The 27,826-nt window shown below is 37.2% G+C and overlaps 1 protein-coding gene across 8 annotated transcripts in view; it reads left to right on the top strand.

Annotated features, from left to right (window-relative positions):
• Nucleotides 1-27,826, top strand: part of NTNG1 (netrin G1) — a 360,421-nt gene that overhangs the window by 270,890 nt on the left and 61,705 nt on the right. For 5 of the 8 annotated variants that reach the window (XM_070467729.1, XM_070467726.1, XM_070467722.1 and 2 more), the window contains one exon: nt 12,631-12,657. In XM_070467729.1, coding sequence (XP_070323830.1) covers nt 12,631-12,657 — 27 coding nt within the window. Of the gene's footprint in view, nt 1-12,630; nt 12,658-23,456; nt 23,523-25,882; nt 25,943-27,826 lie in introns of all 8 variants that reach the window. The other 3 variants (XM_070467727.1, XM_070467725.1, XM_070467728.1) reach the window with 2 other exon arrangements.

The following is a 27,826-nucleotide window of genomic DNA, read 5'->3' as shown; positions in this document are numbered from 1 at the left end:
TGTTATCAGGACCTTCAAAGCAGCACCTGTGAGAAACCAAAACCTAGAAACTAGTATCATAGGAACCAGGACCTTATCAAGTTAAATGTAGGAGTAATGGACCAAGTAACAAGCATAAAGAATGGGGGCATAAAATTATGATAAAATTTTTATTAAGCAGGGAAGAAAATCCTTCAAAGGTTAAAAAAGCACCTCTTTGTGAGGATATTCAGTTTCTTTCTGTGTTAAAGAAGAAAACTGACAGTCTAGCTCCTAAAATTAATACATAAAGCTCTGTTGAGAAGAAATGTTGAATTGTTTTTTCAAGGTGGCTTTATTAATGGAAACTCTGTGGAGTTTCCTCAATTGCTGAGAGCCATCAGTTCAGTTCAGTCGCTCAGTCATGCCCGACTCTTTGAGACCCCATGGACTGCAGCATGCCAGGCTTCCCTGTCCATCACCAACTCCTGGAGCTTACTCAAACTCATGCCCATAGAGTCGGTGATGCCATCCAACATCTCATCCTCTGTCGTCCCCTTCTCCTCCCGCCTTCAACCTTTCCCAGCATCAGGCTCTTTTCCAATGAGTGGCTCTTCACATTGAAAGTATTGGAGCTTCAGCTTTAGCAATGGTACTTCCTTGAATATTCAAGGTTGATTTCCTTTAGGATTGACTAGTTTGATCTCCTTGCTGTCCAAGAGACTCTCAAGAGTCTTCTCCAGCACCACAGTTTGAAATTCTTTGGCAATTCTTTGGCACTCTACCTTCTTTACAGTCCAACTCTCACATCCATACATGACTACTGGAAAAACCATAGCTTTGACTAAATGGACCTTGTCAGCAAAGTGCTGTCTTTGCTTTTTAATACACTGCCTTCTTTAGTGGGACAGAAAGGAAAAGAACAATGTTTAAAACACTTGCTGGCATTCTGGCTCATCCTCAGGGATGAGCAACTTGTCAAGGCTTCTAGAAAGGCAGCTGGGATAGAGTGCTGTTGAAGGCATTGGCTCCTATTCTAACACAGCCCTGTTTTTTCCTACCCATAACTGTGTTTCAAAGTCTTGCTTATTTCAAGATATTTCACTGGAAACACCTTCTGTGCCAGCTAAAATTTTTCAGTATAATGAATTTCTTGTTATAGTTTCCATGGAAATGACTTATATACCCCTAATATTTTGCATATTGCAGACCACCAGTTCACCCAGGTCAAAGAAGTGTAACCTCTTTCAGTTTGCCTTGTGGATCCTATTGTCTATCCATCCCTTAGTTTTTACTGACCTTCTCTAGACTTTTCCCCATCTCTGTTAGAATAGGAAGGTGACAGATGGATACAATGGCCAAGGAGGTTCAATTCAGTTTTTCAACTCTCAATATAGCAGAAGCTAGCTTAAAGATTTTAAGATAATCTGTAATGGTCCAGTCTTGCAATGAAAAGAACCACTTTAAACAAAATCTCTGCCACATCAGGCTGCTAGCAAATGTCCAAGGATGAAAGTAAGCAACTTAGTGGTTTAATACACAAGTTCCAGGATCAAATACTAGTTTGTCCACTCACTAGCTGTGTAACCTTGAAAAAGTAAAGTATTTACCTCTCCAACACTCGGTTTCCCATCTGTAATGTGAGGATAATAATAGTTTTTACCTCATAGGGATTTTGAGAGAAGTGAATAAGCTAGTGCATGCGATGTGATTGGCATAACACCTGTCACAAAATAAGTGTTCAAAATAATGTATTTTTAAGATTTTCTTCATAAGGCAGTCTTGTCAATTGTTTGACAATTTTAATTGTTATAAAACATATTTCTTAACATCAGTATTAAGTATGTCCTAATTTCCAACCACTTTTTCAAGTCTTAAAACACTCTATTAACCCCAGATTCCTTTATTGTCCAGGTTAACATCATCCTCTCCATTTCTCATATGATAAGATTTTCAAGTCTCGTACCTGGAAGTCCTGTTTTTTTAGTCTGGAAGTTTAAGCCAAACACAGGACTTCTAGCCCTGTGTTATGATTTTCATGTCGTATTGGCTTTTTCTTACACACATGCATACATGCACACACTCCCCATGTGCATACACATACACATATACATGAATATAGCTGGTACAAACCAGTTCTCAAGAGAAACACTTAGGATGTGCTATATTTTAATACAAGAATACAGAACCTAAGAAGTAAAATGGAATGGTTACAATCTCTGATTCCTCAACACCAACTCTTCAGTAACCTAGAAATAACACTCATATTGGATAATCTCTGGATTTAGCAGAATCTCAAGCAGCCAGGATTATTTTTGAACAGGAAGATCAGTACCTGCCCACTCTTAGCATAAAAACTAGGAGAGCTAGTTTTCACATCAGGAAATTTTAAGATCTCCCTGCAAAGACTCTCAGCCTATCACTCAGAAGATCCTTTAACTGAGACCTTGCTAGAATCCTAGGCTTGGAAGTCCTAAATTCTGGAACAACTCCGAGGTCATTTTTGTATGGAGCTTAGAGAGCCAGGAGAGAAGAATATAGAGCTCCAGCCCTCTAAAATACTACCATCCAATCTGTGAGACACAACACAGTTCCCTACATTTTTCATTATAATAGACTCAACAGAGGCAAAAGTAATGACTCTTATGATAAAATTTCTATCCATTGTACTTTTATTTAGAAGACTCAATATGTTTTCTTAGTTCTTTAAAGCCATATATGCATATTATGTGTATTGATATATTTCTTATTTTTCTACAAAGCTTATGTTTTATCTGTAAGACATCTTTCTTTCTCCCTATTGATCTTCATTCTATTTTAAATAGAATTCTATTTTGAATGTCCTTTCAATTTCATTTATGTCTTCCAAGTAGATAGAAAATCTGTCCAACTTCATGCTTAATCATGATTATCTCGATTCTCCTTGTCCAGTTCATGAGTAAAATTCTAATCCCTACATACAGATGCTGAAAACTTAATTAACCTTTGGGAACTATACTTTCAGAAAAGATTATATTATCTATACCTCTAATTGCCAAACTGTGTCTTATGACCTTTAAAAGAATTCCATGGCTCAATAATTTTGGAAACTTCTGTATATTTTACTGACTCTTAGATATCCACATTGTGTGTGTGTGTGTATGCTTAGTTGCTTAGTCCTGTCCTATTCTTTGCAACCCTCTGGACTGTATCCCACCAGGCTCCTCTTTCTGTGGGATTCTCCAGGCAAGAATACTAGAGTGGGTTGCCATTTTCTCCTCCAAGGGATCTTCCCGACCTAGGGATCGAACCCGCATCTCATGCTTGGCAGGCAAGTTTTTTTGAGCCACCAGGGAAGCCCTAGATATTGACATTATCTTATTAAAAAATTTGAGTACCCAAAATAATGTATTTTATCCTGTGTTTTCCATACTTTATTTTTCACGGAGGACAAAAACTTTCTATGAAACACTCTTTTGGGGACATGCTGCTATAAATAATTTCCTGTTTACTGACAGAAATGTCATGGAGACGACAGAAAGCCCAGCTAGTTCAGCTGTATTAAGTCTTTTACTTTCCTCTTACCTACATGGTCTAATATTCTTCAAAGAAAGAAAATTAAATTGGTCTGACATTGACATTATTTGTTTGTTCAGAAATCCAACCTGAATTGTTATACAATACCTAGGGCTCCTCTGAGTGATGGAAAGTAATCTGATGATAGTTCTGTTATTTTCTCTGGTATTAAATTTGCATTGACCAATTTATATTTTCCCAAATGTACACATGGGTGTCATTATACAGACGATTTCCTAAGTGCTTTACATGCATTAGTTCATTTCAAACTCACAACAGTTTTGTAATGTAGGTGCTACTATTTTCATATTCTAGAGGTGGAGTCTGATCAATACTAGGGAAAAGTATCTTTTTTAACATTCAGCTACCTAGTCCAAATGAGAAGGAAGATTTGAACCAAGTATGTCTTGACTCCAAATACTGTACATCTCACTATATTACTTCTCAGGTTAAAGTTAAATGACTTTCTGTGTCCTCCACTGGGATGTAGATTCCATTTGACACCTTTCTGAACAATTCAGTCTTCTCTAAGCTGCTATCTCCCATTTTTATTCCTAGATTGTTGCTTTTTATTTCTTTGCCTTCAAAGACTCCCCTTCTACTCTTGCTTTAAATTTTCATGCTCCCCACCCCTGCCTCTTCTCAGTCTACAGATTTTTCCCTTCATATTCTAATCTATTCTTTTGGTTTTAATTCTTAGTAATATTGGTTTAGTATTAATAAACCAATTACAGCCCAAATCCATCTAATGAACCCAGGCCAATTTTTTCAGCTATCTGTGAAGGTCTCACAGTCAACATGCAAGACCCTGAATTTATTCCTTTTCCCAAAATCACCTTTTTCTCATTCTCTATTGATGTTCTGCTCATTCTTCAAGACTACTCCTCAATGCAGCCTACCTAGACTGTCCTGTGCAAAGGACAGTCATTCTCTCTGTGCTGTTGCTGCTGCTAAGTGGCTTCAGTCGTGTCTGACTCTGTGCAACCCCATAGACAGCAGCCCACCAGGTTCCTCTATCCCTGGGACTCTCCAGGCAAGAATACTGGAGAGGGTTGCCATTTCCTTCTCCAGTGTATGCATGCATGCTAAGTCGCTTCAGTCATGTCCAACTCTGTGCAACCCCATGGACAGCAGCCCACCAGGCTCCTCTGTGCACAGGATTCTCTAGGCAAGAATACTGGAGTGGGTTGCCATTTCCTTCTCCACATTCTCTCTCTCTAGATTCTTGATAATGTTTGGACACTTACAACTGGTTAACTGTAATCAAAATTATAATAATAATTATTATCAGTTCAGTTCAGTTCAATTGCTCAATTGTGTCCGACTCTTTTAAACCCCATAATCACAGCACACCAGGCTTACCTGTCCATCACCAACTCCCGGAGTCCACTCAAACTCATGTCCATCGAGTCGGTGATGCCATCCAACCATCTCATCCTCTTTCGTCCCCTTCTCCTCCTGCCCCCAATCCTTCCCAGCATCAGGGTCTTTTCCAATGAGTCAACTCTTTGCATGAGGTGGCCAAAGTATTGGAGTTAGTGTTAGCTATATTTATTAAGCTTACCATAGCCTTTTATATTTTGTGAAGTGCTTTACGTACTTTCTTGCAATAAATCTTTCCAACGTCCCCATGGAAGGTATAGTATTTTTGTCCCCATTTTATAGATAAGGACATATAGCCATGTAAAGATCAATATGTAGGTCTCCCCCAAATCCCACAGTGAATACGTGACATAGCAAGATTTAAACTCAGGACATTCTGACTTCAGAGCCAAAATGTTAGCAATTTAAGAATAGGACCATATTTTATTCTTGGCCTTCACAAATGCTTGTGTAATTAATTATTTCATGAATGAATAAGTAAACCTACATAGCCCTGAAATGTGCCTGTGGACACATTGACCTCCCATTCATCTTCCCATGTCCCCTGGAATATGTGACCTTCACAGTTCAGCAGTTGTAACACAAGGGCCTTCACTCTCCCCCAGGAAGAGATCAACTGAGATTTAGAGAAAAACCAATAGAAAAAAGAATCACTCGTTTTTCATGGGTGCTAATGGCCCAGCCACCTATCTAGAGATGGCATCTTGGTTGGCTGGTTTTTAGAGGCCTCCCTAAGTGACTTCCCAGGTGGTTCAGTGGTAGAGAGTCCACCTGCTGATGCAGGAGACACAAGAGACTCAGGTTCAATCCCTGGGTTGGAAGGATCCCCTGGAGAAGGAAATGGCAACTGACTCCAGTATTCTTGCCTGGGAAGTCCCATGGACAGAGGAGCCTGGAGGGTTACAGTCCATGGGGTCCAAAGAGTCGGACACGACTTAGCGAATAAACAACTGAGTGGCATTCACAGCCTTGATGACTTGACTACTGTTGGGCTCTGGCCACCAGACAAAATCTGACTCTGTCAGCACAATAAGAGAGCACCTGTCAGAGTGTTACCTCCACGAACTGTATGGCCAATATATAAAAACAAATACTTACCGAGTTATTCGTGTACAATGAGTCCACAGTCCCTGGGACCAGAGCTGATTTGGAATTAAATTTTTTGTTTAAATTTAAAAAGTAATACAGTGTATATATATATATTATATCAATACCCACAGCAGAACATCAGGTAGCCCTACTTAATCAAATATTTTAATATTTCTGTAGCAAACCTATGATTATTTTCACTCAGTGGGATAAAGGAGAAGACCACATTCATACCCCTTTTGGTCAGGTTTTGTCACCAAATTAGTTCAGATCATATTATGTTGTGATCCAGGTAAACTCTGGAAAAAAAACTTTTGAGTCTTCAGAGATTTTTTTTTGAAGATTAGAAATAAGAGGGGCTTCCCAGGTGGTAAAGAACCCACCTGCCAATGCAGGAGACGTAAGTGATCAAACACAGGTTTGATCCCTGGGTTGAGAAGATCCCCTGGAGGAGGAAATGGCAACCCACTGCAGTATTCTTGCCTGGGAAATCCCATGGACAGAGAAGCCTGGTGGGCCACAGTCCATGGGGTTGCACAGAGTCAGACACGACTGAGCACGCACGCACACACCAGAGATAAAATATAGAGTAGTTATTAGAGGCCCAAGCTCTGGATCCTGGACCTCTGTATTCCAATTTCAGTCTCCTTCCCAACTGACTACAACTTTTTGTGCTTGAATATTTTCCCCATTGGTAAAATAAACCAGAGTACTAATATCTAGGGTTGTCACAAAAATTAAGCAAACTGATGCACGTAAGATATTAAACTAGCAGCAGTCACATACTAAGCACACAGTGAAGTTAGCTGTTACAATCACTGTAATTTTACTGAAATCTGGCACATGGACCCATCCCAGTTTAAACAGCAAATTCTTTCTTTGGAGATAGTAACTATATGGAGAGAGAAATTGCATCCAAATGTCAACTTATTCATTCACAATATGAAATAAGTATTACAATATGCAGATTATTTAAGGCCCTATGATCAGTGAATTCTCTCCCCTCTAATTAAGTCTCCTTGTAGAGCCAGATAACAATCAGAAGATTGCTTGGTAAGCGTGAGATCAGGAAATTTAAATGACTTGCATGCTAATGACATCAGGGTGAAACATCCTAACACATCCGTCCTACCACAGGGTCAGCCTCCCTAATGCCAAGAGGACACTGAAGGTCTGAAAGTGTACAGGCTACCCTTCCCTGTTCCTGAGACAGTGCTAGGCCGGTACCGCCACCACATGCCTGAAGATGTCCTTTTTTGTAGGCTTTACCTTCTGATTAGCTTTTCTTCCAGTTCTCAGATATAGTGACACTAATGTCACCTCTGTCAAATCTGTCATATACACACTCAGGTCCCAGAGCCCTTCAGCTGCTCTAAGATGACTTAACCATCTTTGATTGGATCGTTTATGTATTGGTTTCTACCGTATAATTCTGTGAGGGCAATCTTAGTTTCTTCACTTTCAAATTACTGAGAGACAACTCACTGTACCCCTTATCATCAGCGGTTGGACCAGGAAGCAGGTTGAATGGATGTTGGAAGTAGAACGTCCTCTAGAATACAAGGGGGGCTGTAGAATGTTTTCTTACTCATCACTTACCTCTTTTTCAATTGGGCTTTTTGGAATTAGAGCTCCCAGTTCCTGCAGCCTGACTATAAGGAGATCTAATCATTTTCTTGATAGGGCTTTGTCAAACCACCTAACACAACAGTGGTAATATTTTTTCTTGATGTAAAGTATGCTGAATCCTTGTCCTTTCTGCTTTCCTCCTGGTGAAAAGCTGCTGAACTTTGCTTTGATTCTCAAAAAGAGTTATGGCTTTTAGCACTGAACTCAACTGCTTTGAAAAGCCCATGTTTATTTTTGAGGACTCCATTATGTTGACTTTCTCACACTTAACTATGTCCCCTTTAGCCACATACTTGGTGGAAAAGTTAATCTAATTGAAAGAAGGAGGAGGAGAAGGAGAAAGGGAGGGAGAGAGGAGAAAGAAGAAGAATGAAGATGGGTAGGGGAGAAGAAGGAAGAAGGGAAAGAGTGGGAGCGGGAGGATGCAGGGAGCAGGAGGAGGAGGAAGGAGAAAATAACAAATTGTATAATTCCACCAGGTTCTCATGCCCCGACCGCAGTAGAATTCCTTAAAAAGAAAAAATTTAAATAAATCCATGGCTAATTCATTTCAATGTATGACAAAAACTACTGTAATGATGTAAAGTAATTAGCCTCCAACTAATAAATGGAAAAAAAAAATAAAATCAAATAAAATTAAAAAAAAAAAAATATGGTAGTGGGGAGGACTAGTTGAGGCGGGAAAGATTGCAAGTACCTACAAGCTTATCTCGGGAGATAGTGGAGGACAGAGGAGCCTGGCCTGCTGCAGTCTGTAGGGTTACAAAGAGTCGGCCACAACTGAGCAACTGAACAACAGCAAGCTTAGCACCTTCACCTTCTTTTGGTCCTTTGGCTTACTCAGTGTTTATGTGTGTCTCTGACTGAAGGAGCATTTCTATTCCTCCCTTAAAGCTCATTCGTACCTGTGTTTCATTTCCTCAGTATGAGTTTAGCAATGTCTCAGTAGACAGGGATTAGGAATTACCTGGGCCAGTGTTGACTATAAAGGGGTCAAATAGGATGAAGCCCTTGCTTCTTTTTGTGCCTTCCATTTCCTCTTCTGTAAAGTGAAAGGGCTGAGTGAGATTATTTCTTAGCTCCGTTTCAGCTCTCCATTTTTTGCCACTCTTTCTGAATTAGCTTATCTGATATCTTCCTTTTTTCCTTCCTCTATCATCTGTCTTTCCCAAATGTTTTTGAGATTATTTCCAAGATAGACTTAAGCTAATGAAGCATCAATTACAGGGTCCCTCACTAGACTCCTTCTAAGCTATAAAAACATTAATTTCATGTCTGATGAAATTATGTCTTATGTGTGTGTGTTAGTCATTCAGTTGTGTCCAACTCTTTGTGACCCCATGGACTGTAGCCCGCCAGGCTCCTCTGTCCAGGGAATTCTCCAGGCAAGAATACTGAAGTGGGTTGCCATTCCTTTCTCCAGGGGATTTTCCCAACCCAGGGATTGAACCTTGGTCTCCTGCATTGCAGGCAGATTCTTTACCATCTGAACTAGTATGATTTTATACTTTGAAATTAATATTCTCAAAGAGAGCTCCCAGATTTGTATTTGCTTTGGGCCCACAAAATCTGCATTTTCCCTTGATTGGCTTAGGAAAAAAGACAAAAATAAGTATCTACAAACAGGAATATAAAAACAAGGTGTGAGAAAAAAAATAATAGAAAATAAGCCAAGCATTAGATGAATTTACCCCCATTGAGCATGAAGCTGACATCCAAGTTTCCTGGAAGACAAAGTGGTGAGGGGCATATCTTGTACATTGTATAGCTCTTGCTCTCAGAATGGAGGAAACTTCCAAAGAAAACAAAAGTATTTACGAATATTGGACTCTGAGAAATGTCTCAGTGGAACATTTTATAGGGGGAAAGATCATCTTATGACCAAAAGTGGTATTTTCACTCTGATAGAAACCTTGGAAACACGTGATAAATTTTTGCTCACATATGCACTGAGCAACTTTTCTGTACTAGGCATCATCCTGGACAGACAGTAGAGATACAGACCTGACACTCATCCTCTCAGAGGTCTCAGGCTAACACACAAACATTCATACAAAGAAGTTGATAAGCTGCTCGCGGAGACCTGCACGAAGAGGTATGCATCACAAAGAACGCTGGCTAATTCACATCAGGGAGATGAAGAAGGAAGGGAAGTAATAACTTCTGAGCTCAGTTTTAAAGGTAAAAATACTCTTTACACAATAGTTGTCACTTCACAAGGAACACTAAAAAGCTACCAAGACATGTCTAGACAATTTTCCTGAGCATAATCTGACTGTCATTCCTGTGGTTTATGGGCAACCATCACTGCTGTGATTAAATTGCATTCATTGATTCAGCACTTACAGATGCCAAAGAAACCCACCTTTCATGAAATGAATTGTAGCCTTCCTGTCTTAGTTTCTTAAGCACTTGAAAGATTTCTCATGACTTACTCATAGCCTTTTCAATGCATATAACTGGTTTATTAAATTCTTAAGTTGTCTGTAGAGAACCAAAAGCAAGGTATTTGAACATTACAATAAGAAACACTGGGGAAAAAAATAACATTTGACAATATACTAATGGACATCCCTTGGTGTTCAGGTATTTTCAACTTCAAAAATCTTATTCCAGTGAGCAATTTAAAAATCTTCTGTAAGCAGTTCCCATTTTACAGCAGTGGAATAGAAAGTGACTCACCTGGCAGCACCTCAAAACTTTTTAAACCACAAAATGATAAAGAGCCAGAATTTTAAGCATCCAAATGTTAGGTAATAGAAAACATCTTCATGAGGGAAATAGGATCTCATAATGGTCTTGCTTGGAGAGGTTTGTATAGCTGCAATGAGCATTTCTCCCCAGCACTGGCTTCCCCAAAGGAATAGAAATATTTCTGCATCTTTCTAAAATATTCAGCTGCAGCAAGTACTGCATCAAACAGTCTTACAAGTTTGCTCTCTATTGTGTCTGGCCAAACATCCTGAGAACTTTGCCTTGCATTATGCATGGCCCTCCACCTCCATGCAAGTTTGAAAACACTTGAAAAGTCTCTTCCTGCCATCCTCACTTCCATTCTCTCTGACGGATTACAAAGGCAAAGCAGTTCCTTGCGATGGAGCCGGATTTTCAATCATGGAGAAATTTGGAGCTTCTGCAGGTTGCTACTAAAATTATGATGCTGCCATCATATCTCACTCAACAGGGGATTTGCAAAGAAAGAAAAAAGAGAAAGATTCAGTACCAAGTCACTGTCAAAATGCAGCAAAGATAGTGTACTGAAATGTTGGGTCAGGAATCCAGCAGTCCTTTGCAGAAATCGCATGCAGCTTGAAATTCAGTTCAGACAAAGTAAAACATGAAAATGAAAGTTTAAGTTTCCAGTTTTGGTTGATCAGTGATCAGTAATTAAACTGAAACATCATAAGCTCTGTGCATTTAAAATCAAGATACATTGAATGTATCTAATAACTGAAAATAGGATTTCATTCCTTCCAGGTTTTTTTTAAACATGGTAAGATTTAATTTCTCCTTCTCCCCTCCCTACTAAGAAATAGGAAAATAGCTCTCAGTTTTAAATAATACAAAGCTATAAATCTCTGAGTAAGGTACAGTGATTAGTTAAGATAAGCAGAGGGCAGTTGTTCAAAGATTAAATGCTGAAATAGAAAGTTAATGATTCCTACATTTACCACCTGTTAGTACACTTTAGTGATGTGGAGAACAAGTCTGAACAGCTCATTAACAGTTATCATTTATTGACTGTGTACCATGTGTCAGACATTTTTATGGATTTTCTCATTTCGATTCTCACAGCAGCCCTGTGCAATAGATATTATTAGCCCTTTCAGATGAGGAAACAGGCGTAGAGAGGCTGGGAACTTACATGAAATCATCCAGCTAGTTAGTTTCAAAGCATGACTCTCACTAAGTTCTATCTTATTCCCAACTCATGCTCTCACCCACACCACTACCTGGATTTGGTGGAAAAGATATAAATCCTTGACTATTATTTATAGTGTCTATCATGGTGTTGCTTCTTTGATGAACCAACTAAATCAATAATAGTAATCATAGCAAAAATTGTTGATTATTGCACATACCACCTGCTCAATGCTTTTAGCATTTCAATTATATATAATACATATATTATGTATATTATATATAATATATATATATGTAATCCTTGCAACAACTCTAAGAGGTGGAAAACAGCCACAGAGAATATAAGCAACTTGTCCCAAAGTCACAGTCAATGAGGGTAAGAGCAAAGCCTCAATCGGAGACAGCCTGGCTCTTGTGCCCCTGATCTTGGCTAAGAGTTTTCATCTGGATACAACTAAATCCATGTCCACATTTATAACAGTTTCAGTCACATTCTGAAATGGTTCCACCACCTTAGCAGAGCTTGGCAATGAAAGCAGAAGCTGAAAAATTGATGAAGCCCATGGTCGATGTGAACACAACCTAATGTATTCTTGAATTATTCTGCATTCTGCTCAATTTACTTTCTGTTAAAGAGTTTAATCCACATATCTGACGAGTAAAAGAGGATTGGAAATGATGGTTATATGTAGTTAATCAAATAAAACGACAAGTGACTTTCAACTGCTAACACACGCATCTGAACACATTTGAAGAGATAGACGGCATTATGTAGATATATTTGCACAGGCATATATATTATATACTTGGTGCTCGGTGCCCAGAACACAAGCCTAGCTTAGTGTCTGTTTTGAACCACATACAAATGTTCATTAACCTTATAAGTAAACACAAAATGTTCGATATCATGAAGCTGTCTTGAACCAGCTGTTAAAGTTGAATGCTGATTTCCCGACTCTGATGAGTTAGAATTCTAGAATAAGCAAAATGGTTTCAGTGGTTGGATATATGTTTGGGTTTTTTGTGTGTTAATTTTCTGATGATACGAATGTTATCAAGTGTTTAAACTTCTGAGATTTTTATATGATGTTTAAGATATCCTTTACTAATAAATGTCTAACAGCTTTTCTTTATTGTTTTCTTTCTCTCCAGGTATCCCCAGTATTTCCAGTATTGGTAGTAAGTAAAAACAAAAAAAAAACAACAACAAAAAATCACAAACCAAGTCTAGGCTAGCTTGGCTTTGTTGTTCAGCTCCTCAGATCTATTTTCCCAGTGTCCATTTCTGATGTAAGAGAGTATTTCCTTTGTGAATTAAATTGTTGTGTTTGTTCTCTGCACAGATATGGTGAGAGGACAGATAAAATAGTTATCTATGTAGAATTCCTCCATGGATATGGCAGTGCTACAGCTTTTCTGACTATTTTTTATGAAGGCTCCCTTTACAGAGGTACAATTACTTACATATAAACTCATTTAGCAAAAATATGAACATTTACCTATGAACATGCTATTTACCAATACTTAGTAACCAGCAAACAAATTGAACTCTCTCCCAAGGACCATATATGGATTTCTCCCATAATTTGGGGAAGCAGAGAATGAATGCCAATGAATGCTTTAGGCATATTCATTAACCCAAAGAAATCACTATGAAACTAGGGAGAAGGAACTTTATTAATGCATTAAAGTTTAGCCTTTGTGAAGGCCTGAAAGAGGTCAGTTTGTGATCATTAGTCTTTCTGGAGAAATGAAGGAAAGAAAATAATCAATATGTCCATTGCACCCTCCTAAAATACAATGATCCATATTTTCCTGACTACTTAGGTTCAAGTTTGGTAGAGAAGTGATATAAAAAAGTACATGCAAAATTTAGGAATGGGGCTACTAGAAATTTCTGCAAGGAATGTATTAGTAGAGATATCAGCAATTGAAAAGAGAAGTCTCTCTTCAACATTCTGTTGAACATTTCTGTAGTACCTTTACAAAGACATTCTATCAGATACCATGGGAGAACCAGGCTATAGCTCCCTCTTTACATTTAAAACACTGACACCCCAACACCAAGCTTGAAATGCTAAGGAAGTGCCCCATAACTTTTCAGAGCCAAATCTCACATATTTTTAAATATTGTTCCCTTTCTCTCTGATGGTTAAAACCTTTGAATAGCTACTGAATAAGTGATTTGAAATAAAGTACTGATAAGTGAAAAGAAACATTTTCACTAGAGTTTAACCTAGTCTCTGTCATAAATGCTGGGCCACAACAGGGCCACTTAAAAAGCAATACCCTCATAATTTGTATAAATTAACTTCCTGCCTCTTATAAATGCACAGTCAGGACTTCCATTTTTTAAATCAACCCAGTTTACTTAAGCTTGTGAATAGGACTACACACAGATTTATTAATCACTAGACATGTTAAATGCAATGAACATCAGCCACTTTGTAAATAGAAATAGAACGAGTGTTCACATTCATTTAGATACCAGCCCAATGCTGCAGCTTCCTCTTTGTGATCTTGTTGAAATGACATCAGTGCTACAAACTTGCAAGTGAAAACTTCAGTTCTAATAGTCTAATTTTTCTGCTGTAGTATCTCCCTTGGCATTTGCCTATCTACACAAATACGCCACAAGGTGCTCCTTTCAGGCCTTGACAGTTGTATTTGCACATGCATTTTGAAGCAAAAGGGACCGAAGGAAGCAAGCTGAGGCAGATAATTGAGGCTGCGGTGGTGATCTGACCTGTCAAAGGGTTCAGAAATGGATGAACGGAAAGTAGTTCTTTGGCGTTGGGGTGTGTTTCTGTTCCAAGTGTCAATCGTGTGTTGCATGGAATTTCTGAATGTTTTGCTCACTTGACATCTCATTCGGCCACCTCCACCACATGCCCCATCTTTGAGCATCAGCAGATGTTGACCTTTTACACACTGAATCGGGAAATTCCAGTTTTGTTTTGCTTTGTTTTATTTTAAAATCAGTGGTGACCTGAAAGGATGCTTTGTTGTGCCTTTGGAAAATGTATTAACCTTTATTCAGGAAACTAGGAAAATTTAACTCCTTAATATCTAACCAAAACCCTCTAACAAGCAAAGTGATAGCTGATTCTCTGTTTTCATGATGCCTCTGGCTGTTCTGCTAGGAGTGCAATGGGTGTTTCCTCAGATTTCTCAGGCAAATGGTATAAGCACTTCCAGGGGTCACCCAGCATCACATATGGCTAGCTTGCTTATTGCCTGGCTTTAAGGTGAAGAGATTTGCCATAAAACCATCAAACATGATTTTATCTTCTCGCCTGCTTCAGTGGCATTTACACATTCCTTATAAGGACTTATAAGATGTTCTCTGTGTGCAATGGTGGATTCCTTTACTCTCCAGTGGGCAAGAATTCATGCATAGAAGACTCCCTGCCTGTTCAAGATGGCATAGAAATGGGCTTTTCAAGGTAGAAGCTGGAAAAGAGAGATCCGCTTGGATTTTCAACTAAGTTTGGGCATTTACCAGGGCTTTTCCCTTTATCCCAAGGAAGAAATGAATGAACGTAATTCCACCAAGTATATAGAAAGATGCCATGATAATAGATATAACAATCATAACATTCCCATCATCAGGAACAATGAATGATGTATATTGTGACATAAATTATTGATGTATGTAACCATAAGTTCACATACATTTGCTGTATACACAGTGATTAAAGATTTTGGAGGCCTGATAAGTTTCAGTATAGATTTCAAACTGTCAACACCTATATTAAGGTTCAAATGCATGGACAGAGTGGTCATCCTTTCCGATCATCTGCTAAAAGTGATTTTGAAAGAGATTTCCCATTAAGGTCATTTGTACCTGCTGTTGTCTATTACGAAATAGATTTCCCAATCATCCCAAAGGTACTTGATTTAAAACTCAGTCATTTTGATGTGCTTTGGCTGTGGCTGAAAAATTATTGGTGGTATTGTCAGCAATTAATGAGTCCCAAAATAAATCTGTACCCATTTGAGCCTATGAGCTCTGTCTTTTCTTTACTTGATGCAGTAGTAATTCATTCAAGTTTCATTTTTTCAATGTAAAATGTATCATGCACTTATAAGTAAACATTCACAATTTTATCCAAGTGAATATTTGTTGATGCTGATGATCCAAATTAATATTTGATTTGGTGTGGGTGTTTTTGTTCAAGTGATAAACTAATCACTATAACATGTATTATCTGATCTTTAGTCCTGAAAAGCAAGTGATTTCACAAATTATTCTAAACAGTATATTATTTTAAAAAATGGTAATTAGAATAACAAGAGTTGGCCTAATGTGCAAAGTAGCTTTGTGTGAGGGATTATCACCTAAAATGCAAGTGATGGAGGTTAAAGATAAAAATGTCAGAGGTTAAATAAAGGTAGATCACCCACTGAAAACTCATGTCAGGAAACTCAACTTGAAAAACTTGAAAAGTTTTTAATAAACAAAACCATTTCTTAGACTAGCAACAAAAGAAAAGATGTATGTTGACATTTTATGAACCCAAGTGTACATTGTTTCCTTAAATTACCTTCAAATGATTGACATCATGTTTTATAAAGTGTAAAATATTGATGAAAGCATTTGGCTGTCTCCTCCTCTTCAGCTATTCAATTTGAAATAACAATTTACTTAGGATAAATATTCCACTTTCCTGCTTTATCTTATAGTGAGCATTGCCTTCATCACAGAGTTAAAAATTCATCTCTAATTCGATTTAATTGGTAGGGTCATTTAAAAAGGGAAGTGGTACCTGCAGGGATCCATCAGCCTGTTGAGAAAGCCCAGAGATGTTTTCATACTTGAAAACATTTGATGCCAGTTGGAGACCTTATAAAAGTTGCTTTCCATACAGCATCCAAATATTTTTTGTTCGGTACCCATTTACTGTAGAAACCTGAACTGTGAGGAAAATAACAAGGTTAATCATTTCCCCCCTCAAGGGTTATTAGTAATCTTGTTCATGCTATCCAGAGAGCTGCAGTGTTTGTTTGTTTTTTTCCCTTTTCTTTAATACTTCTAAATCCCCCAAATAAAAGTTTCATTTGAATTGCCCTTTAGCTAATTAGGTTTTATATAATGAAGAAAAAAATTATCTGACTAGAGAGGCTATATGGCAGATTGTATGGTATGCTACATTAATTTTGATCTGTTTGCTGATGTTCTAGAAGGAAAGCTAAGGTCCCAGGTGAAATACCTTTGGGACTTTATTATATCATGTATCCAGTATTCTCATCACAGATCCATTTCATATTTGTGTAACTAGCATTTCGCATTCATGAAACCTTTGTGGTTATCCTAAAATTGAATGAACATTAGGACATAGCTGCTTCTTTATTCTTGAATAAATTAAATATTCCAATGATGCAGGGGGTGGGGAAGTAGCCCCTACCTTAAAAAAAATCTGAGAGGTTTAGTCATCTGTAGCAAACAGCAGTCGCCCACCTTGATCAGATTTGACTTCTTTCATATATTAGCCTTTTCCCAGATGTCTTTAGAATGCCAAGCCACTTTTTAAGTGTGAGCTGATATCTGTACCTTTGCTGTTATCTCTTTGTGGGGACATCTGAAAATTCCTAGCTTAAGCAAAGATTTGCCAAGATCTCTGAAAGGGCCTATAACGAACTTTCTCAAACATGTAACTGTGAACTAAAAGTAGGGTATCACCGCAGTCTTCTTGGACTATCAGTAGGGAGCTAACTGCTCCACTTCCTGAGAGATGTCCCCACATGTGTACAGAATTCCATTTTGGAGACTCTTGGGCTCAAAGTGTCCAGGTAACTTGTCAAATATAATATGGCCAGGAAGGCCTGTCTGACTCCAAAGGCTGTGCTGGTAACATTATACCAAATGGAAGAGGTTAGAAAGAAAGTTTCTGTATTTATTGACTCCTACCTCAAACTCTTTCCAATCAATACATTGACCCGTTTCTGTGTGGGAAATTTTAGTGTTCTGAAGAAAAACAGAAGTTCATTTTCTGATACCTTACTGTGTGATCAACAGAAACTATGTTAAAATGAGCTTCCTCTACCACCATCAATGATAAACATCCTCAAAAAGCTGAGGAAGAGGGGAAATGTGAGATGTTATTTATAGAACATGGGATAGTTCATGAAGTTTAGCTATGCATGTTGTGAAACATGCTTGTACATAGTCTTATGACAGTAAAAAATCCAATTTTTTTTTATTGACACAGCTGCTTAAAACAAGCAAACACAATTCTGGGTGTCATCGCGAGGACAGACTTAAACTTTTGTCTTCCCCAGCAGGTTAATGACGCTGTGTTTCTGAGAGTAGGCAGCTTACTGTAAAGATGGCGAGATTACTCCAAGGCCCTAGGGGTTCTTTATGAAGAGCTTTAGGTTTTCTATGGATTCCTTTATAGACATCAATAATGTTTCCAAAACTCACCGAGAAACAAGAGCCATAACTGTGTAAATCCAAAGGGACCCCGTGACTCTGTCTCCACCCGATGTTTTCCTCAAACACTCCTGGAATAAGAATATTTAATGAAGGCTCACTAACATCCTCTCGAGCAGTGGCTTTTCATATCCATCGTGGCACCCTGCTTCCCACCATATTTTAGAACCAAATATTATGTAAAAATTAGTGTTTTTAGGAAAATTGAAGAGCACTCATACAACATCATCATTTTATAGGCAAGGCAACTAAGGCTTAATTGAATTGTCAAAGTCATCTGGATATTAGCCAAGGCAGGATTCTAGCTCAACGTTCAGTTTCCAATCTAGGACTCTAGAATTCATTCACCTTCTCATTTAATGAAATGACTAATGTATTAAATACTACACAGTAGACTATTCTAAGGGGAAAAGTACATGGAAAAGCATAGTCACAATTTACTCAGGTTTTAAAAGGTTTCCACAAAATGAGTTGGAAGCTGCCTGTGATTCATGCTAAGTGGGTACATGTAAGATAGAAGGCGGTAGCTTTCTGATGTAAATGAAGTGTTTTTAACCTTCTGGTTCAAGCTTGCCTTTCAGCTTGATTCACTGTGGTGTCAGCAATAGATGGCCAAGTTTAGTAATTCTAACCTAGTTCTCTCCAACTTACAGTGCTGAGATTTCCTTGGGGCACAAAGAAGAAAAATTTTCTTCCAAAGTCTCATTTTTATAACTAGAACTCAGTTTTTCTGACTCACTAAAGTGCCACAAACCAAATTGTCATATAAGAGTTTTCTGAGTCTCCTTAATGGGGAAAAAAAAAAAAGAAATTCATGCAAGATATATATTTGATTAATAGGCTAAACTGATGTGCTCCTAAATTTAAAGAAACGCGGAGATTTACATTTTATCTTTGTGTTAACAATAAAACCTTTCCCACAGTATTCCAAAATAATTTCCGTTGCTTTCTGGACAATAGTATTAATCAATGTAGGCCCTAGAACCAGATTATTCCTTAAAGTAAGTTGTATCTTAAATACACTTTTTTATATATCTGAATCACTTGCTTTGGGAACTGTTAAGGTTACAAGAAATAGGGAAAGCACATTATAACCCCTACTTCAGTTTAGTAAGAGCTGATTATTCTACAATAGTTTTTTATTACAACAGCAACCTTAAATAGAATAATAAGAGCTAACACAACGTTGAAAATCAACTATGTGTGTGCTCAGTTGCATCCGACTCTTGGTGACCCCATGGACCTCCATGCTCCTCTGTCCATGGACTTTTCCAGACAAGAATTTGGAAGCTGGTTGCCATTTCCTACTCCAGGGGATCTTCCCGACCCAGGGATTGAACCTGCATCTCTGGTATCTCTTGCATTGCCAGCAGGTTCTTTACCACTGTGCCACCTGGGAAGCCCTGTGCTTCAACTATACTTCAATTTTAAAAAAAGCCAACATTTCTTCAATGCTCACTACAATTACAAGCAAATATTAACTCATTCAGCCTTGACAACAACCAGCAGGTAGTGTCATTATTCTATTTTACATATAAGAAAGCTTAGACACAGAGAAGTTAAGAAACTTGTCCAAGTGATAAAACTCGAATTTGAATCCAGTCCATGTTCTATTTACATGCAATATATCTTAAATAAATTTACCCTCAATAGATATTGCTTAGGCTTCCCAAAGATGTAGTTTGAAAATTTAGCAATGGCGATAGAATAATAGTATATGATGGGCATTTCAGATATTCTTTTTCTTTGTAAAGGGATAGTTTTGGAGTATGAAATCTTTGGTCTCCATATTCACCAAGCTAAAGTCTTTTGAGATCATCAAGACATGTTTAGTCCATTTTTCCAGGTTTGTGGGATAAGGATCCTTGAGAACTAGGGATTTCCATAAGAGGCTATTTTGAAGGATTGGCCATCTACAATCCCATTGGACACATATGATGATCCTTCCCCTTACCTCAGTAATAATGTCTCAACTCCAGAGTGGGTTTCACTATGACAGTCACAGGTCCACAGTTACAATGTGTAGCAATAATTTTTCCTTCCACACAAGGGATTCTTAATCCCCTAAATCCCCTAGCTTCTACAAAGAACATGTACTTCATTCCAGCAGGCTTTATCATTCCATGAATTTCAGCGTGACACTGCTAGGTCATAAAAGAGCCATTGGAGGATAGAACTTCATGGCTGAGAGAAAACATAGACATCTTTTAGTCCAGCACCTTTACCTTACAGATAAGGAAATTGAAGTCCAGGGAATTAACTGCCTGACAACTACTTAACAGAACTGGGACCAGATCCTTTAACTTCTGATTCCTAGTAATTTTTGCCTTGCAACATACCAACACTTTGAGACCTTCATATGGACACAAAGTAAATTCATGAAAGAATTAAATTTCAAAATTCTGCAATAGTTCACCTGGAGGTAACCAATGCTTTTGATGTATTATAATTATTTTTCTGTTTCCAGTCTCTTAACTATTTGAAATCAGTGGCCACTGGCTAAAAATTCTCAGAGGCTTCATGTTATGCAAGGACTTTTATTAGAATTGAATATGATAACATAGAATTTGTCTTAATTATACAGATAACGTACCCTCCAATGTACCTAATTTACTTCTTGGAATTAAACATGTTAGTAATATTGATTGAATATTTATATGTGCCAGGATCTTAGAGTAACAAGAGTAGCCAAATACTAACTAGCTGATTTAAAGTTTTCTCACTTGGCTTTGCAGTTATAAGACAAAATAAAAATTCAAAATTTTAAGATGAGATATTAAATTTAAAAATTCTATGATGACCAAATATTAAAACATATAAGTACAGATAGTAACATGCTATAGGGGTTAAGGGTCCACACATTTCAATATTTCTTTTCAAGACATTTTTCCTCCCAAGGAAAAGATATCACACATAAAATTTTGTTCCACTAGAGATATGTATAGATTAGATTAGGATTTCTAAGTGAATGCTGGTGGTTGTGAGTTTTAGTTTTTCAGGAAGGTTAGGCATCCCACCCAGTGAAAATCATTTGGGAAAAAAAGTCTGTATTTCCAAGAAAATAGAAAAGCTACACTCTCCTCTCCCCCAAGAAACTATCGTAAGTACATAATACAGAAGAAAATTACCTTCTAGGTAGGGATCAGATTGTAACTGAGGTGTCTCTCTTGATAATTTCATACAGGTCAAGTAGTTAACAATTCTAAAGTAGAATCACCTACATTCGTTTTTTATATATGTAGGAAGATCCTCAATATGGAACCTCAGTATACCGGAGGAAACTCATAAAAGAGTATAAATATACTACAATATTGCAAAGTAATTAGCCTCCAACTAATAAAAGTAAATGGAAAAAAAAATATGAAAAGTGAAAGTGAAACTGAAGTTGTTGAATCAGGTCCAACTCTTTGCGACCCCGTGGACTGTAGCCCACCAAGCTCCTCCTTCCATGGGATTCTCCAGGCAAGAATACTGGAGTGCGTTGCCATTTCTTTCTCCAGGGGATCTTCCCAACCCAGGGATTGAACCCAGGTCTCCTGCATTGCAGGCAGATGCTTTAACCTCTGAGCCACCAGGGAAGCCCAATATAAAATATCAGCATAAACAAATATTTATTATATTAGAATATGGAATAGAGCTTAATTTATAAAGTTAATTTTCAAAACTCACTTCTAAATTGGTTTAGTATAAATTTTGTCTTCACTTAAAATTTCTTGGCAGAGCTTATTAGCAAAATGATTAATTATAGTATTACTTTCACTTCATCAAGTAAACCAAGCCACTGAATACTTAACGTTAGACTTGCAAGCATCACCCCCACATATGACCTATATTTACCTCTCCTACAGAAAAAGATGGAGAAAACCATTTCAGAGAACTAAATGGTTCCTAATTTGATGCTAACAATATGCATAAATATATTTTCTATATAAAACTATAACAGTGATTTGAAATTTTTTCTAAATAAACAATTTCTAAAAATCACTTGTTTTTCAAAATGACTATCACAGTTCAAGTAGGCTTGTTCTGCTAATTCCATTTCTCCCCATCACCAAAGTACTCACATGGAAAGTAATATTCAGTCAATAACTTGCATATCTTGCAAATATTACCAAATATCTATTTATTTAGTAACACCTACAGATGTGGAAAATTATTGCATTCTTTTTTCATAATTTCAGAATTCATTCTTTTTTCATAATTTCAAAATTCATAAATTTTAAAGATATAGCAATATCTAGCCCTTTGCTTTTACATGTATATAACATACACAAAGAGCAACAGTAGATCAGCTTTTCTAATATTAAAAAGCCAAAGTTATAGTGAAAGTTCCATGTCTTGCAAGAATGTTATTCACTATAATCTAATTATGGAGGAAACAGTCTGATAATACCTGTTTACAGTAGCCTAGCCACTTGATATCAATTACTCAGTTATTAAATATTTACTGAGGCCTTCTGGAAGGCTTTGCCCTTCCTCAAAGAGATTCAATTTAATTACAGAGACAAGAAATAGACATAAAATTTAAAGTAGCAATATTAAAACTTCTGCCTATCCACATATCCATGAAAAATAAGGAACATAGGAGGTCACATGCTATAGGAGTTTAGAGGCAAGAACTCTCCTTGTGGACTTGGATGGTCTCAAAGGACCACACTAGAAATGTAGTTTTGAACTGATCTCAGTGAATGGCTGATTATAGAGTCATGAAATGGCTGCTTTAATAGTTATACTCTATGCACCTTAGCAATAATAGTTTTAAAGCACTCAATCCTAAATTTGGCTATTTTCCTGCTTTTCCAGAGTCATTTCTTTTAAACATGGGTGAATATTTGAAAAATATAACATTAATTCTAAAGTTAACAATGTTTATAATTATTTCTGGACTGGAACCAAAAACTTTAGAAATATATTTTCAGTTAAAAACATCATGAAAACATATACACACCCATACATACAAACCTGAGATATGATCAGAATACCTTGGTCTATTCTCCTTAAGCCAGAATCACCAGTAATCCTTCTCTTTCTTTCTCTGAGAAATTGCATAGAAACAAATAGGAAATAAATCCACTTCTTTGCAGAGATAATGGCTCACACTTAAAACATACCCTGAAGAATCTCTCCTGAAGACTAATGTAACCAGCTGATATCTGTAAATATAAATTGCAGAGAATGGAATTCTCAAGTGAGAAATTATTTCTTTCCCGTTATCTTCCAGTTTCAGGCAGCAGCTTTATATAATGATTTGGATTGCTGAAGTCCCTATTTAGTTATTTGTAAGAACACTCTACTTTATTACAAAAGTTAACGTATATAGCTTTGTTAGGGAACGGGCTATATATTTAATGTCCATTCAATGTTTTGGGAATCATCAATTGCTTGCTTTTGTCTGGTGTGGGAGTCATGTTGTGTTAAGTGCATCACAGCCAAGTTAAAAAGCAGATGTGTGGTTTGTGTCTTTGTCCATTTAGTTTTCTGTTTAAACCAAAGGGCATTATAGCTGAATATAACAAACCCTGATTTTTCCTGATGCGTGCAGATCCTCCAAAGTTTAATAGGAAATGGCCGAATATTTCTTCCCTTGAGGTTTCTAACCCAAAACAAGGTAGGAGCATGTCAAATTCCTACTGATATAAAATCCCACATGTTTAGGGGGAAAATCCCATATTCTGTTTTTTTTTTTTTTAAGCACTAAATAAGAGCATTATCACCAATGCCATGCCTTTGAAAGAATCATAATTCAAATATTTTTTTCTAATATGGAGTGTCCCAGAAATATTATAGCAAAAAGTGTAGAAAAGATTAGATGCCACAGAAGCTATAAGACCTTTATCAGGTTTACATTGAATGTCAGCCAGTCCCAAGAGAAGTCTAGTATTTGGTTGCCATCACAGTGGGGAGTGTAAATAATACATCTTAAAAACTTTTGAGTGGCACAAGTGTCCTTCCACTGTCTCCCTTTTGCTTTGCTTAGGTAAACTAACTGGCAGTTTAGTTGTATTGAGGGTCGGGAAAAATAGGTAAAGGCAGTTCTGCAACCCCTAAGAGACCTGTTTTGTTGTTTTTTTTTAAACTATGGTTCCGTATTGATTGACAGGAATTTGGATCTCTTTCTCTCCCCCTCTGCCCCTCCCCTTCCCTTCTACATCATAGTATATTTTCTCTGGCGAGGCTTTTCCTCTTTTAATCCTGTATCAATTAATAATTTCTGTTAGGATTAAGAACAACCTGTTTTCTTTCTGTCCTTAGAGCAGTAATTATTTTCTGACTTCTAACATCATAAATAAATAAATAAAGGAAACTGAAACCAGCAGTGTGATTACACAGGAAGAAATAGAACCTTTAAAAAGTAGCCAATCAAATGCATAAGATGCAGTGTAATGTTAAAATTACATTAACATCTAGCCTATAGATATATATAGACATGTATAAATAGTTCATATTAATAGAAAATTGTCTTCTTTTGCGTCCTTTCTTCTCACACACACAAAAAAAGGCACATCTTTGGCTTCTACCTTCCTTCGTTATATACAGGATGTTCCTTTTAAGCTCTAATGAATACAGATGGAAGAGGAAATGAGCAAAAGGAGGAACCGGGAAATAGCTGCTAAGCAAAACAAAATATATTAGCAATTTGTTGAGGAGTCAAATTGGAAGGGCTGCTTTTTCAGTCCTTGATCAGAGTGATGAAATCAAGACTGTCCTAGATACATATATTACTAGCAAATAGAATTATCTTAATCATCTGCTCCAAATGATTTTTTTCAAGTTTCTACATACGTATGTGGAAGAAGAAATACAGATCAAGCTCACCCCATTAGTATAATTCTACGAAGACTGTGGGGAGGTTTAGTGGCATTGTTCCTTGGCGATTTCAATGAGAGCATCTTCAGTGAAATGTCACTCAGTATTTCCCGTTGAATTTCATAGCTCAACAAATTATACAAGACAGGATCTAAGACTTAACACTTCACAGTGAGTTTTCTGCTGAACAAGATTATGCATTGTTCAAAACTTGAGTTTTGTGCTGAACAAGATATGCATTGTTCAAAACCTAAAAGAGACCCTTTTATTACTTTTGCTATATTTTCTGAGTGTCACAAGACTAAAAGCTTTCAGAAATAATCTTTAGTTAATACTAGTTGCAGTTTTTTAGAATGTAGATAATGAGTTCAAATAAGTTTATTTGAGAGGTGCACAGTTGAATACAGTGCTTGAACTTGAAATTTTAGCCAAAGGTGTACTTTCTGTCAGAAGTCAGTTCTGTGCAGATGTAATTTATCTGGTCAACATCTGCAGAAAGCATCAAGCTCTATCCTGTTTTTGCTACTTTCACAAGTGACTCCTCATTTTTAACTGAAAAAGAAAAGCAGGCAAACTTAAAAATTCCTGCCATTAACAAACCGGTATCATAAGAGTAACAAATGTTAGGAAAAGACTACATTTCTGAAAGACAGATTCCAAATGACTCTGAGGCTGAGATCCAGGATCTGCTAAATGGTTGACCATTGTAACTGTGTTCTGTGATGTCTAATCAGTTCAGCAAAAGTAATCTAACTGGTTTATATGCAGATGGGCTACTGCACAGAGAGAAAGACATGGTGAATTGAGTTAATGATGTTACTAATTAATTCAACAACACAACTACTATTTTAAGAGAAAGACAATAGAGGATCCTAATATCCATAATGTTATTGACATAATCTGCATAACTGGATTATTGATTTAATGGTAATTCTTTTTGCATTTGAAAATAAAGCTTCCAAACTTTATTACTGACAAAGTCAAACCATTTTCAGCCAAATACAAGCTTTCTCTGTAATCAAAATAAACTCCAAGAGGCAACAAATACAAACAGTACCTTCATTTAGGGCTACTTTTCAAGTGGGTTGATGATAAGTAATTATAATTTGAACGTTTCACTGTTGTTTCTAATGTGCTGTTCATTCTTTTAAACCTATCCAGTTGCTCCCAAATTAGCTTTGTCAACAGTTTCTTCTGTTCAAGTTGCAAACCACAAGAGAGGTAGGAATTCTTGGATTCATACAGTGATTTCATGGTGTTATGTGTTGTGAAACATTGCACTGTATGAATCTGGAATATCTGTGAAGTGTACCCATCAGCTTATTGGTGAGGCATGTTGATTGATAATGATCAATGCATCGAATAGTACTGAGTACTGTCATGAGAGGAAAAAAAGCTTCACATGAAAATTTGACTGCTGCAAATTTAAAATGCTGCAATATTTGTTTTCTGAAAGATTAATGTGCGAGTCAGAATTATAACACTTTAGGTTCCTGTTTCAAACATGAATGTTAGAGCTATTAACATTGTTACTCATTTGCATTGAAAATAAGGAAACTCACAGTAAGTTTCAAGGATGCTTTTCATGAGAACAGAATGGTAGGTTCATGTACGGTGCCCATTTGACAAATGAAATACCTTGGAATTTCCACTTCCCAACATTGTTTGAATGGAATTTGAACAAATACCAGTGAAGAGCTACACTGGATTTAGCGTTGATTATGACCCAAAAATAATAGTTACGTTACTTTCTTCAAATGAAAGTGAGCAGAATCTCATCTGTGACTCATGAATGGCCCATTCCAGCTGGCATCTGTCATCACATCTTCACAGACTAAAGATTTTTCAGGAAACATAAAGACTCCTGTTTTTATTTCACCATTTTCCTTTAAATGTCCTATGTGACAGGTGTCTTGTTTTCCATCCTTGACTGTTGGGTACATGTCATGTTTCTTTTGGGGGGAGGTTGCTGTTTTTGTTTTTCATAAAACATCTCTTACAAAGAAATATATTTATTAACAATATACGAATTTGGTTTGACCCACTTGGTGAAAATGATAATAGCTTCCCTATTCCTTACTGAAAAGAGTCAAATCACTTTCCAGATTTTAATCAACTTGAACTGGTCCTGCTGTGGCATATACAGTGAAGGAGGAAGCTGGTCAGAAGATGGGAAAGGGAAACTGACAGGATTTAAACCATGTCTTAAACTTTCCTCACAATGTGCTTTTACATAGCAAACACTGACGGTGCCCAATTTGGAGAACTAAGTTCTTCAGGAACAGAGCAGCCACAGGTTGACAGGTTATCAAGCCTATCTGGGCATATGTGTGCATAGCACACTGCAGTCATTGACACCATGGTAGTGATGCCGCTCCTTACCTGTGACAGGCAGACCTACAGGGAAACCAAGGAGGTGAAGGAGAAAGGAACCGTTAGAACCTTTACAGAACCCTTCTCTTTTCTGTCATGTCAAAGACTGCACATGCCAGACGCCTCTTGACCTGAAATTTGAGCCTGCATGATTAAATCTCTAGTTTCTTGGGCATCACAGCACTCATGAGATCTGAACACATCTCCACAGGCCAGAAGAAGCCACCTAGTGAATTAGAGATGTCATAGACTAATCTACACTGTTAGCAAATAATATATGTGGAAGGGCTTCAAAAGTTACATAAGGTTGCAAGACAGGTTTGGGGGTGAGGTAGGGACCAGGAAAATGATGCAGCCACTTTATTCCCATGCCTGGGGGTAGCCCCTGGAGGCTTGGTGACTCTGCTAATGTAGTGAAGGGAAAACGCTCTTTAAGAAATATAGTTTTTTTACCTTCTATTTATCTAAAGTTTTTTCCCAAAATCCTCTCCTTTTGAGTGACTAAAATTAATTTTCACCAGCTCTGACTTTGAATAAGCTTTCCTCACTTGGCCCCGAAATTAATAAATAAACCTACGTATGCCACATTCAGGGTACATTATCTTATATTCTGTGATGTATCTTGTGTTACAGTACATAGGTAAAATAATATTGAAATTGGAGGAAACATGGGGAACAGTAAGAAAGAAGAGACCAAGACGTTTAATCCTCCTCCTAGTCTTAATATTCTTT

Source organism: Odocoileus virginianus, chromosome 5, assembly GCF_023699985.2.
Source record: "Odocoileus virginianus isolate 20LAN1187 ecotype Illinois chromosome 5, Ovbor_1.2, whole genome shotgun sequence".
Lineage (NCBI taxonomy): Eukaryota > Metazoa > Chordata > Mammalia > Artiodactyla > Cervidae > Odocoileus > Odocoileus virginianus.
This window is presented reverse-complemented; position numbering and strand designations above follow the sequence as displayed.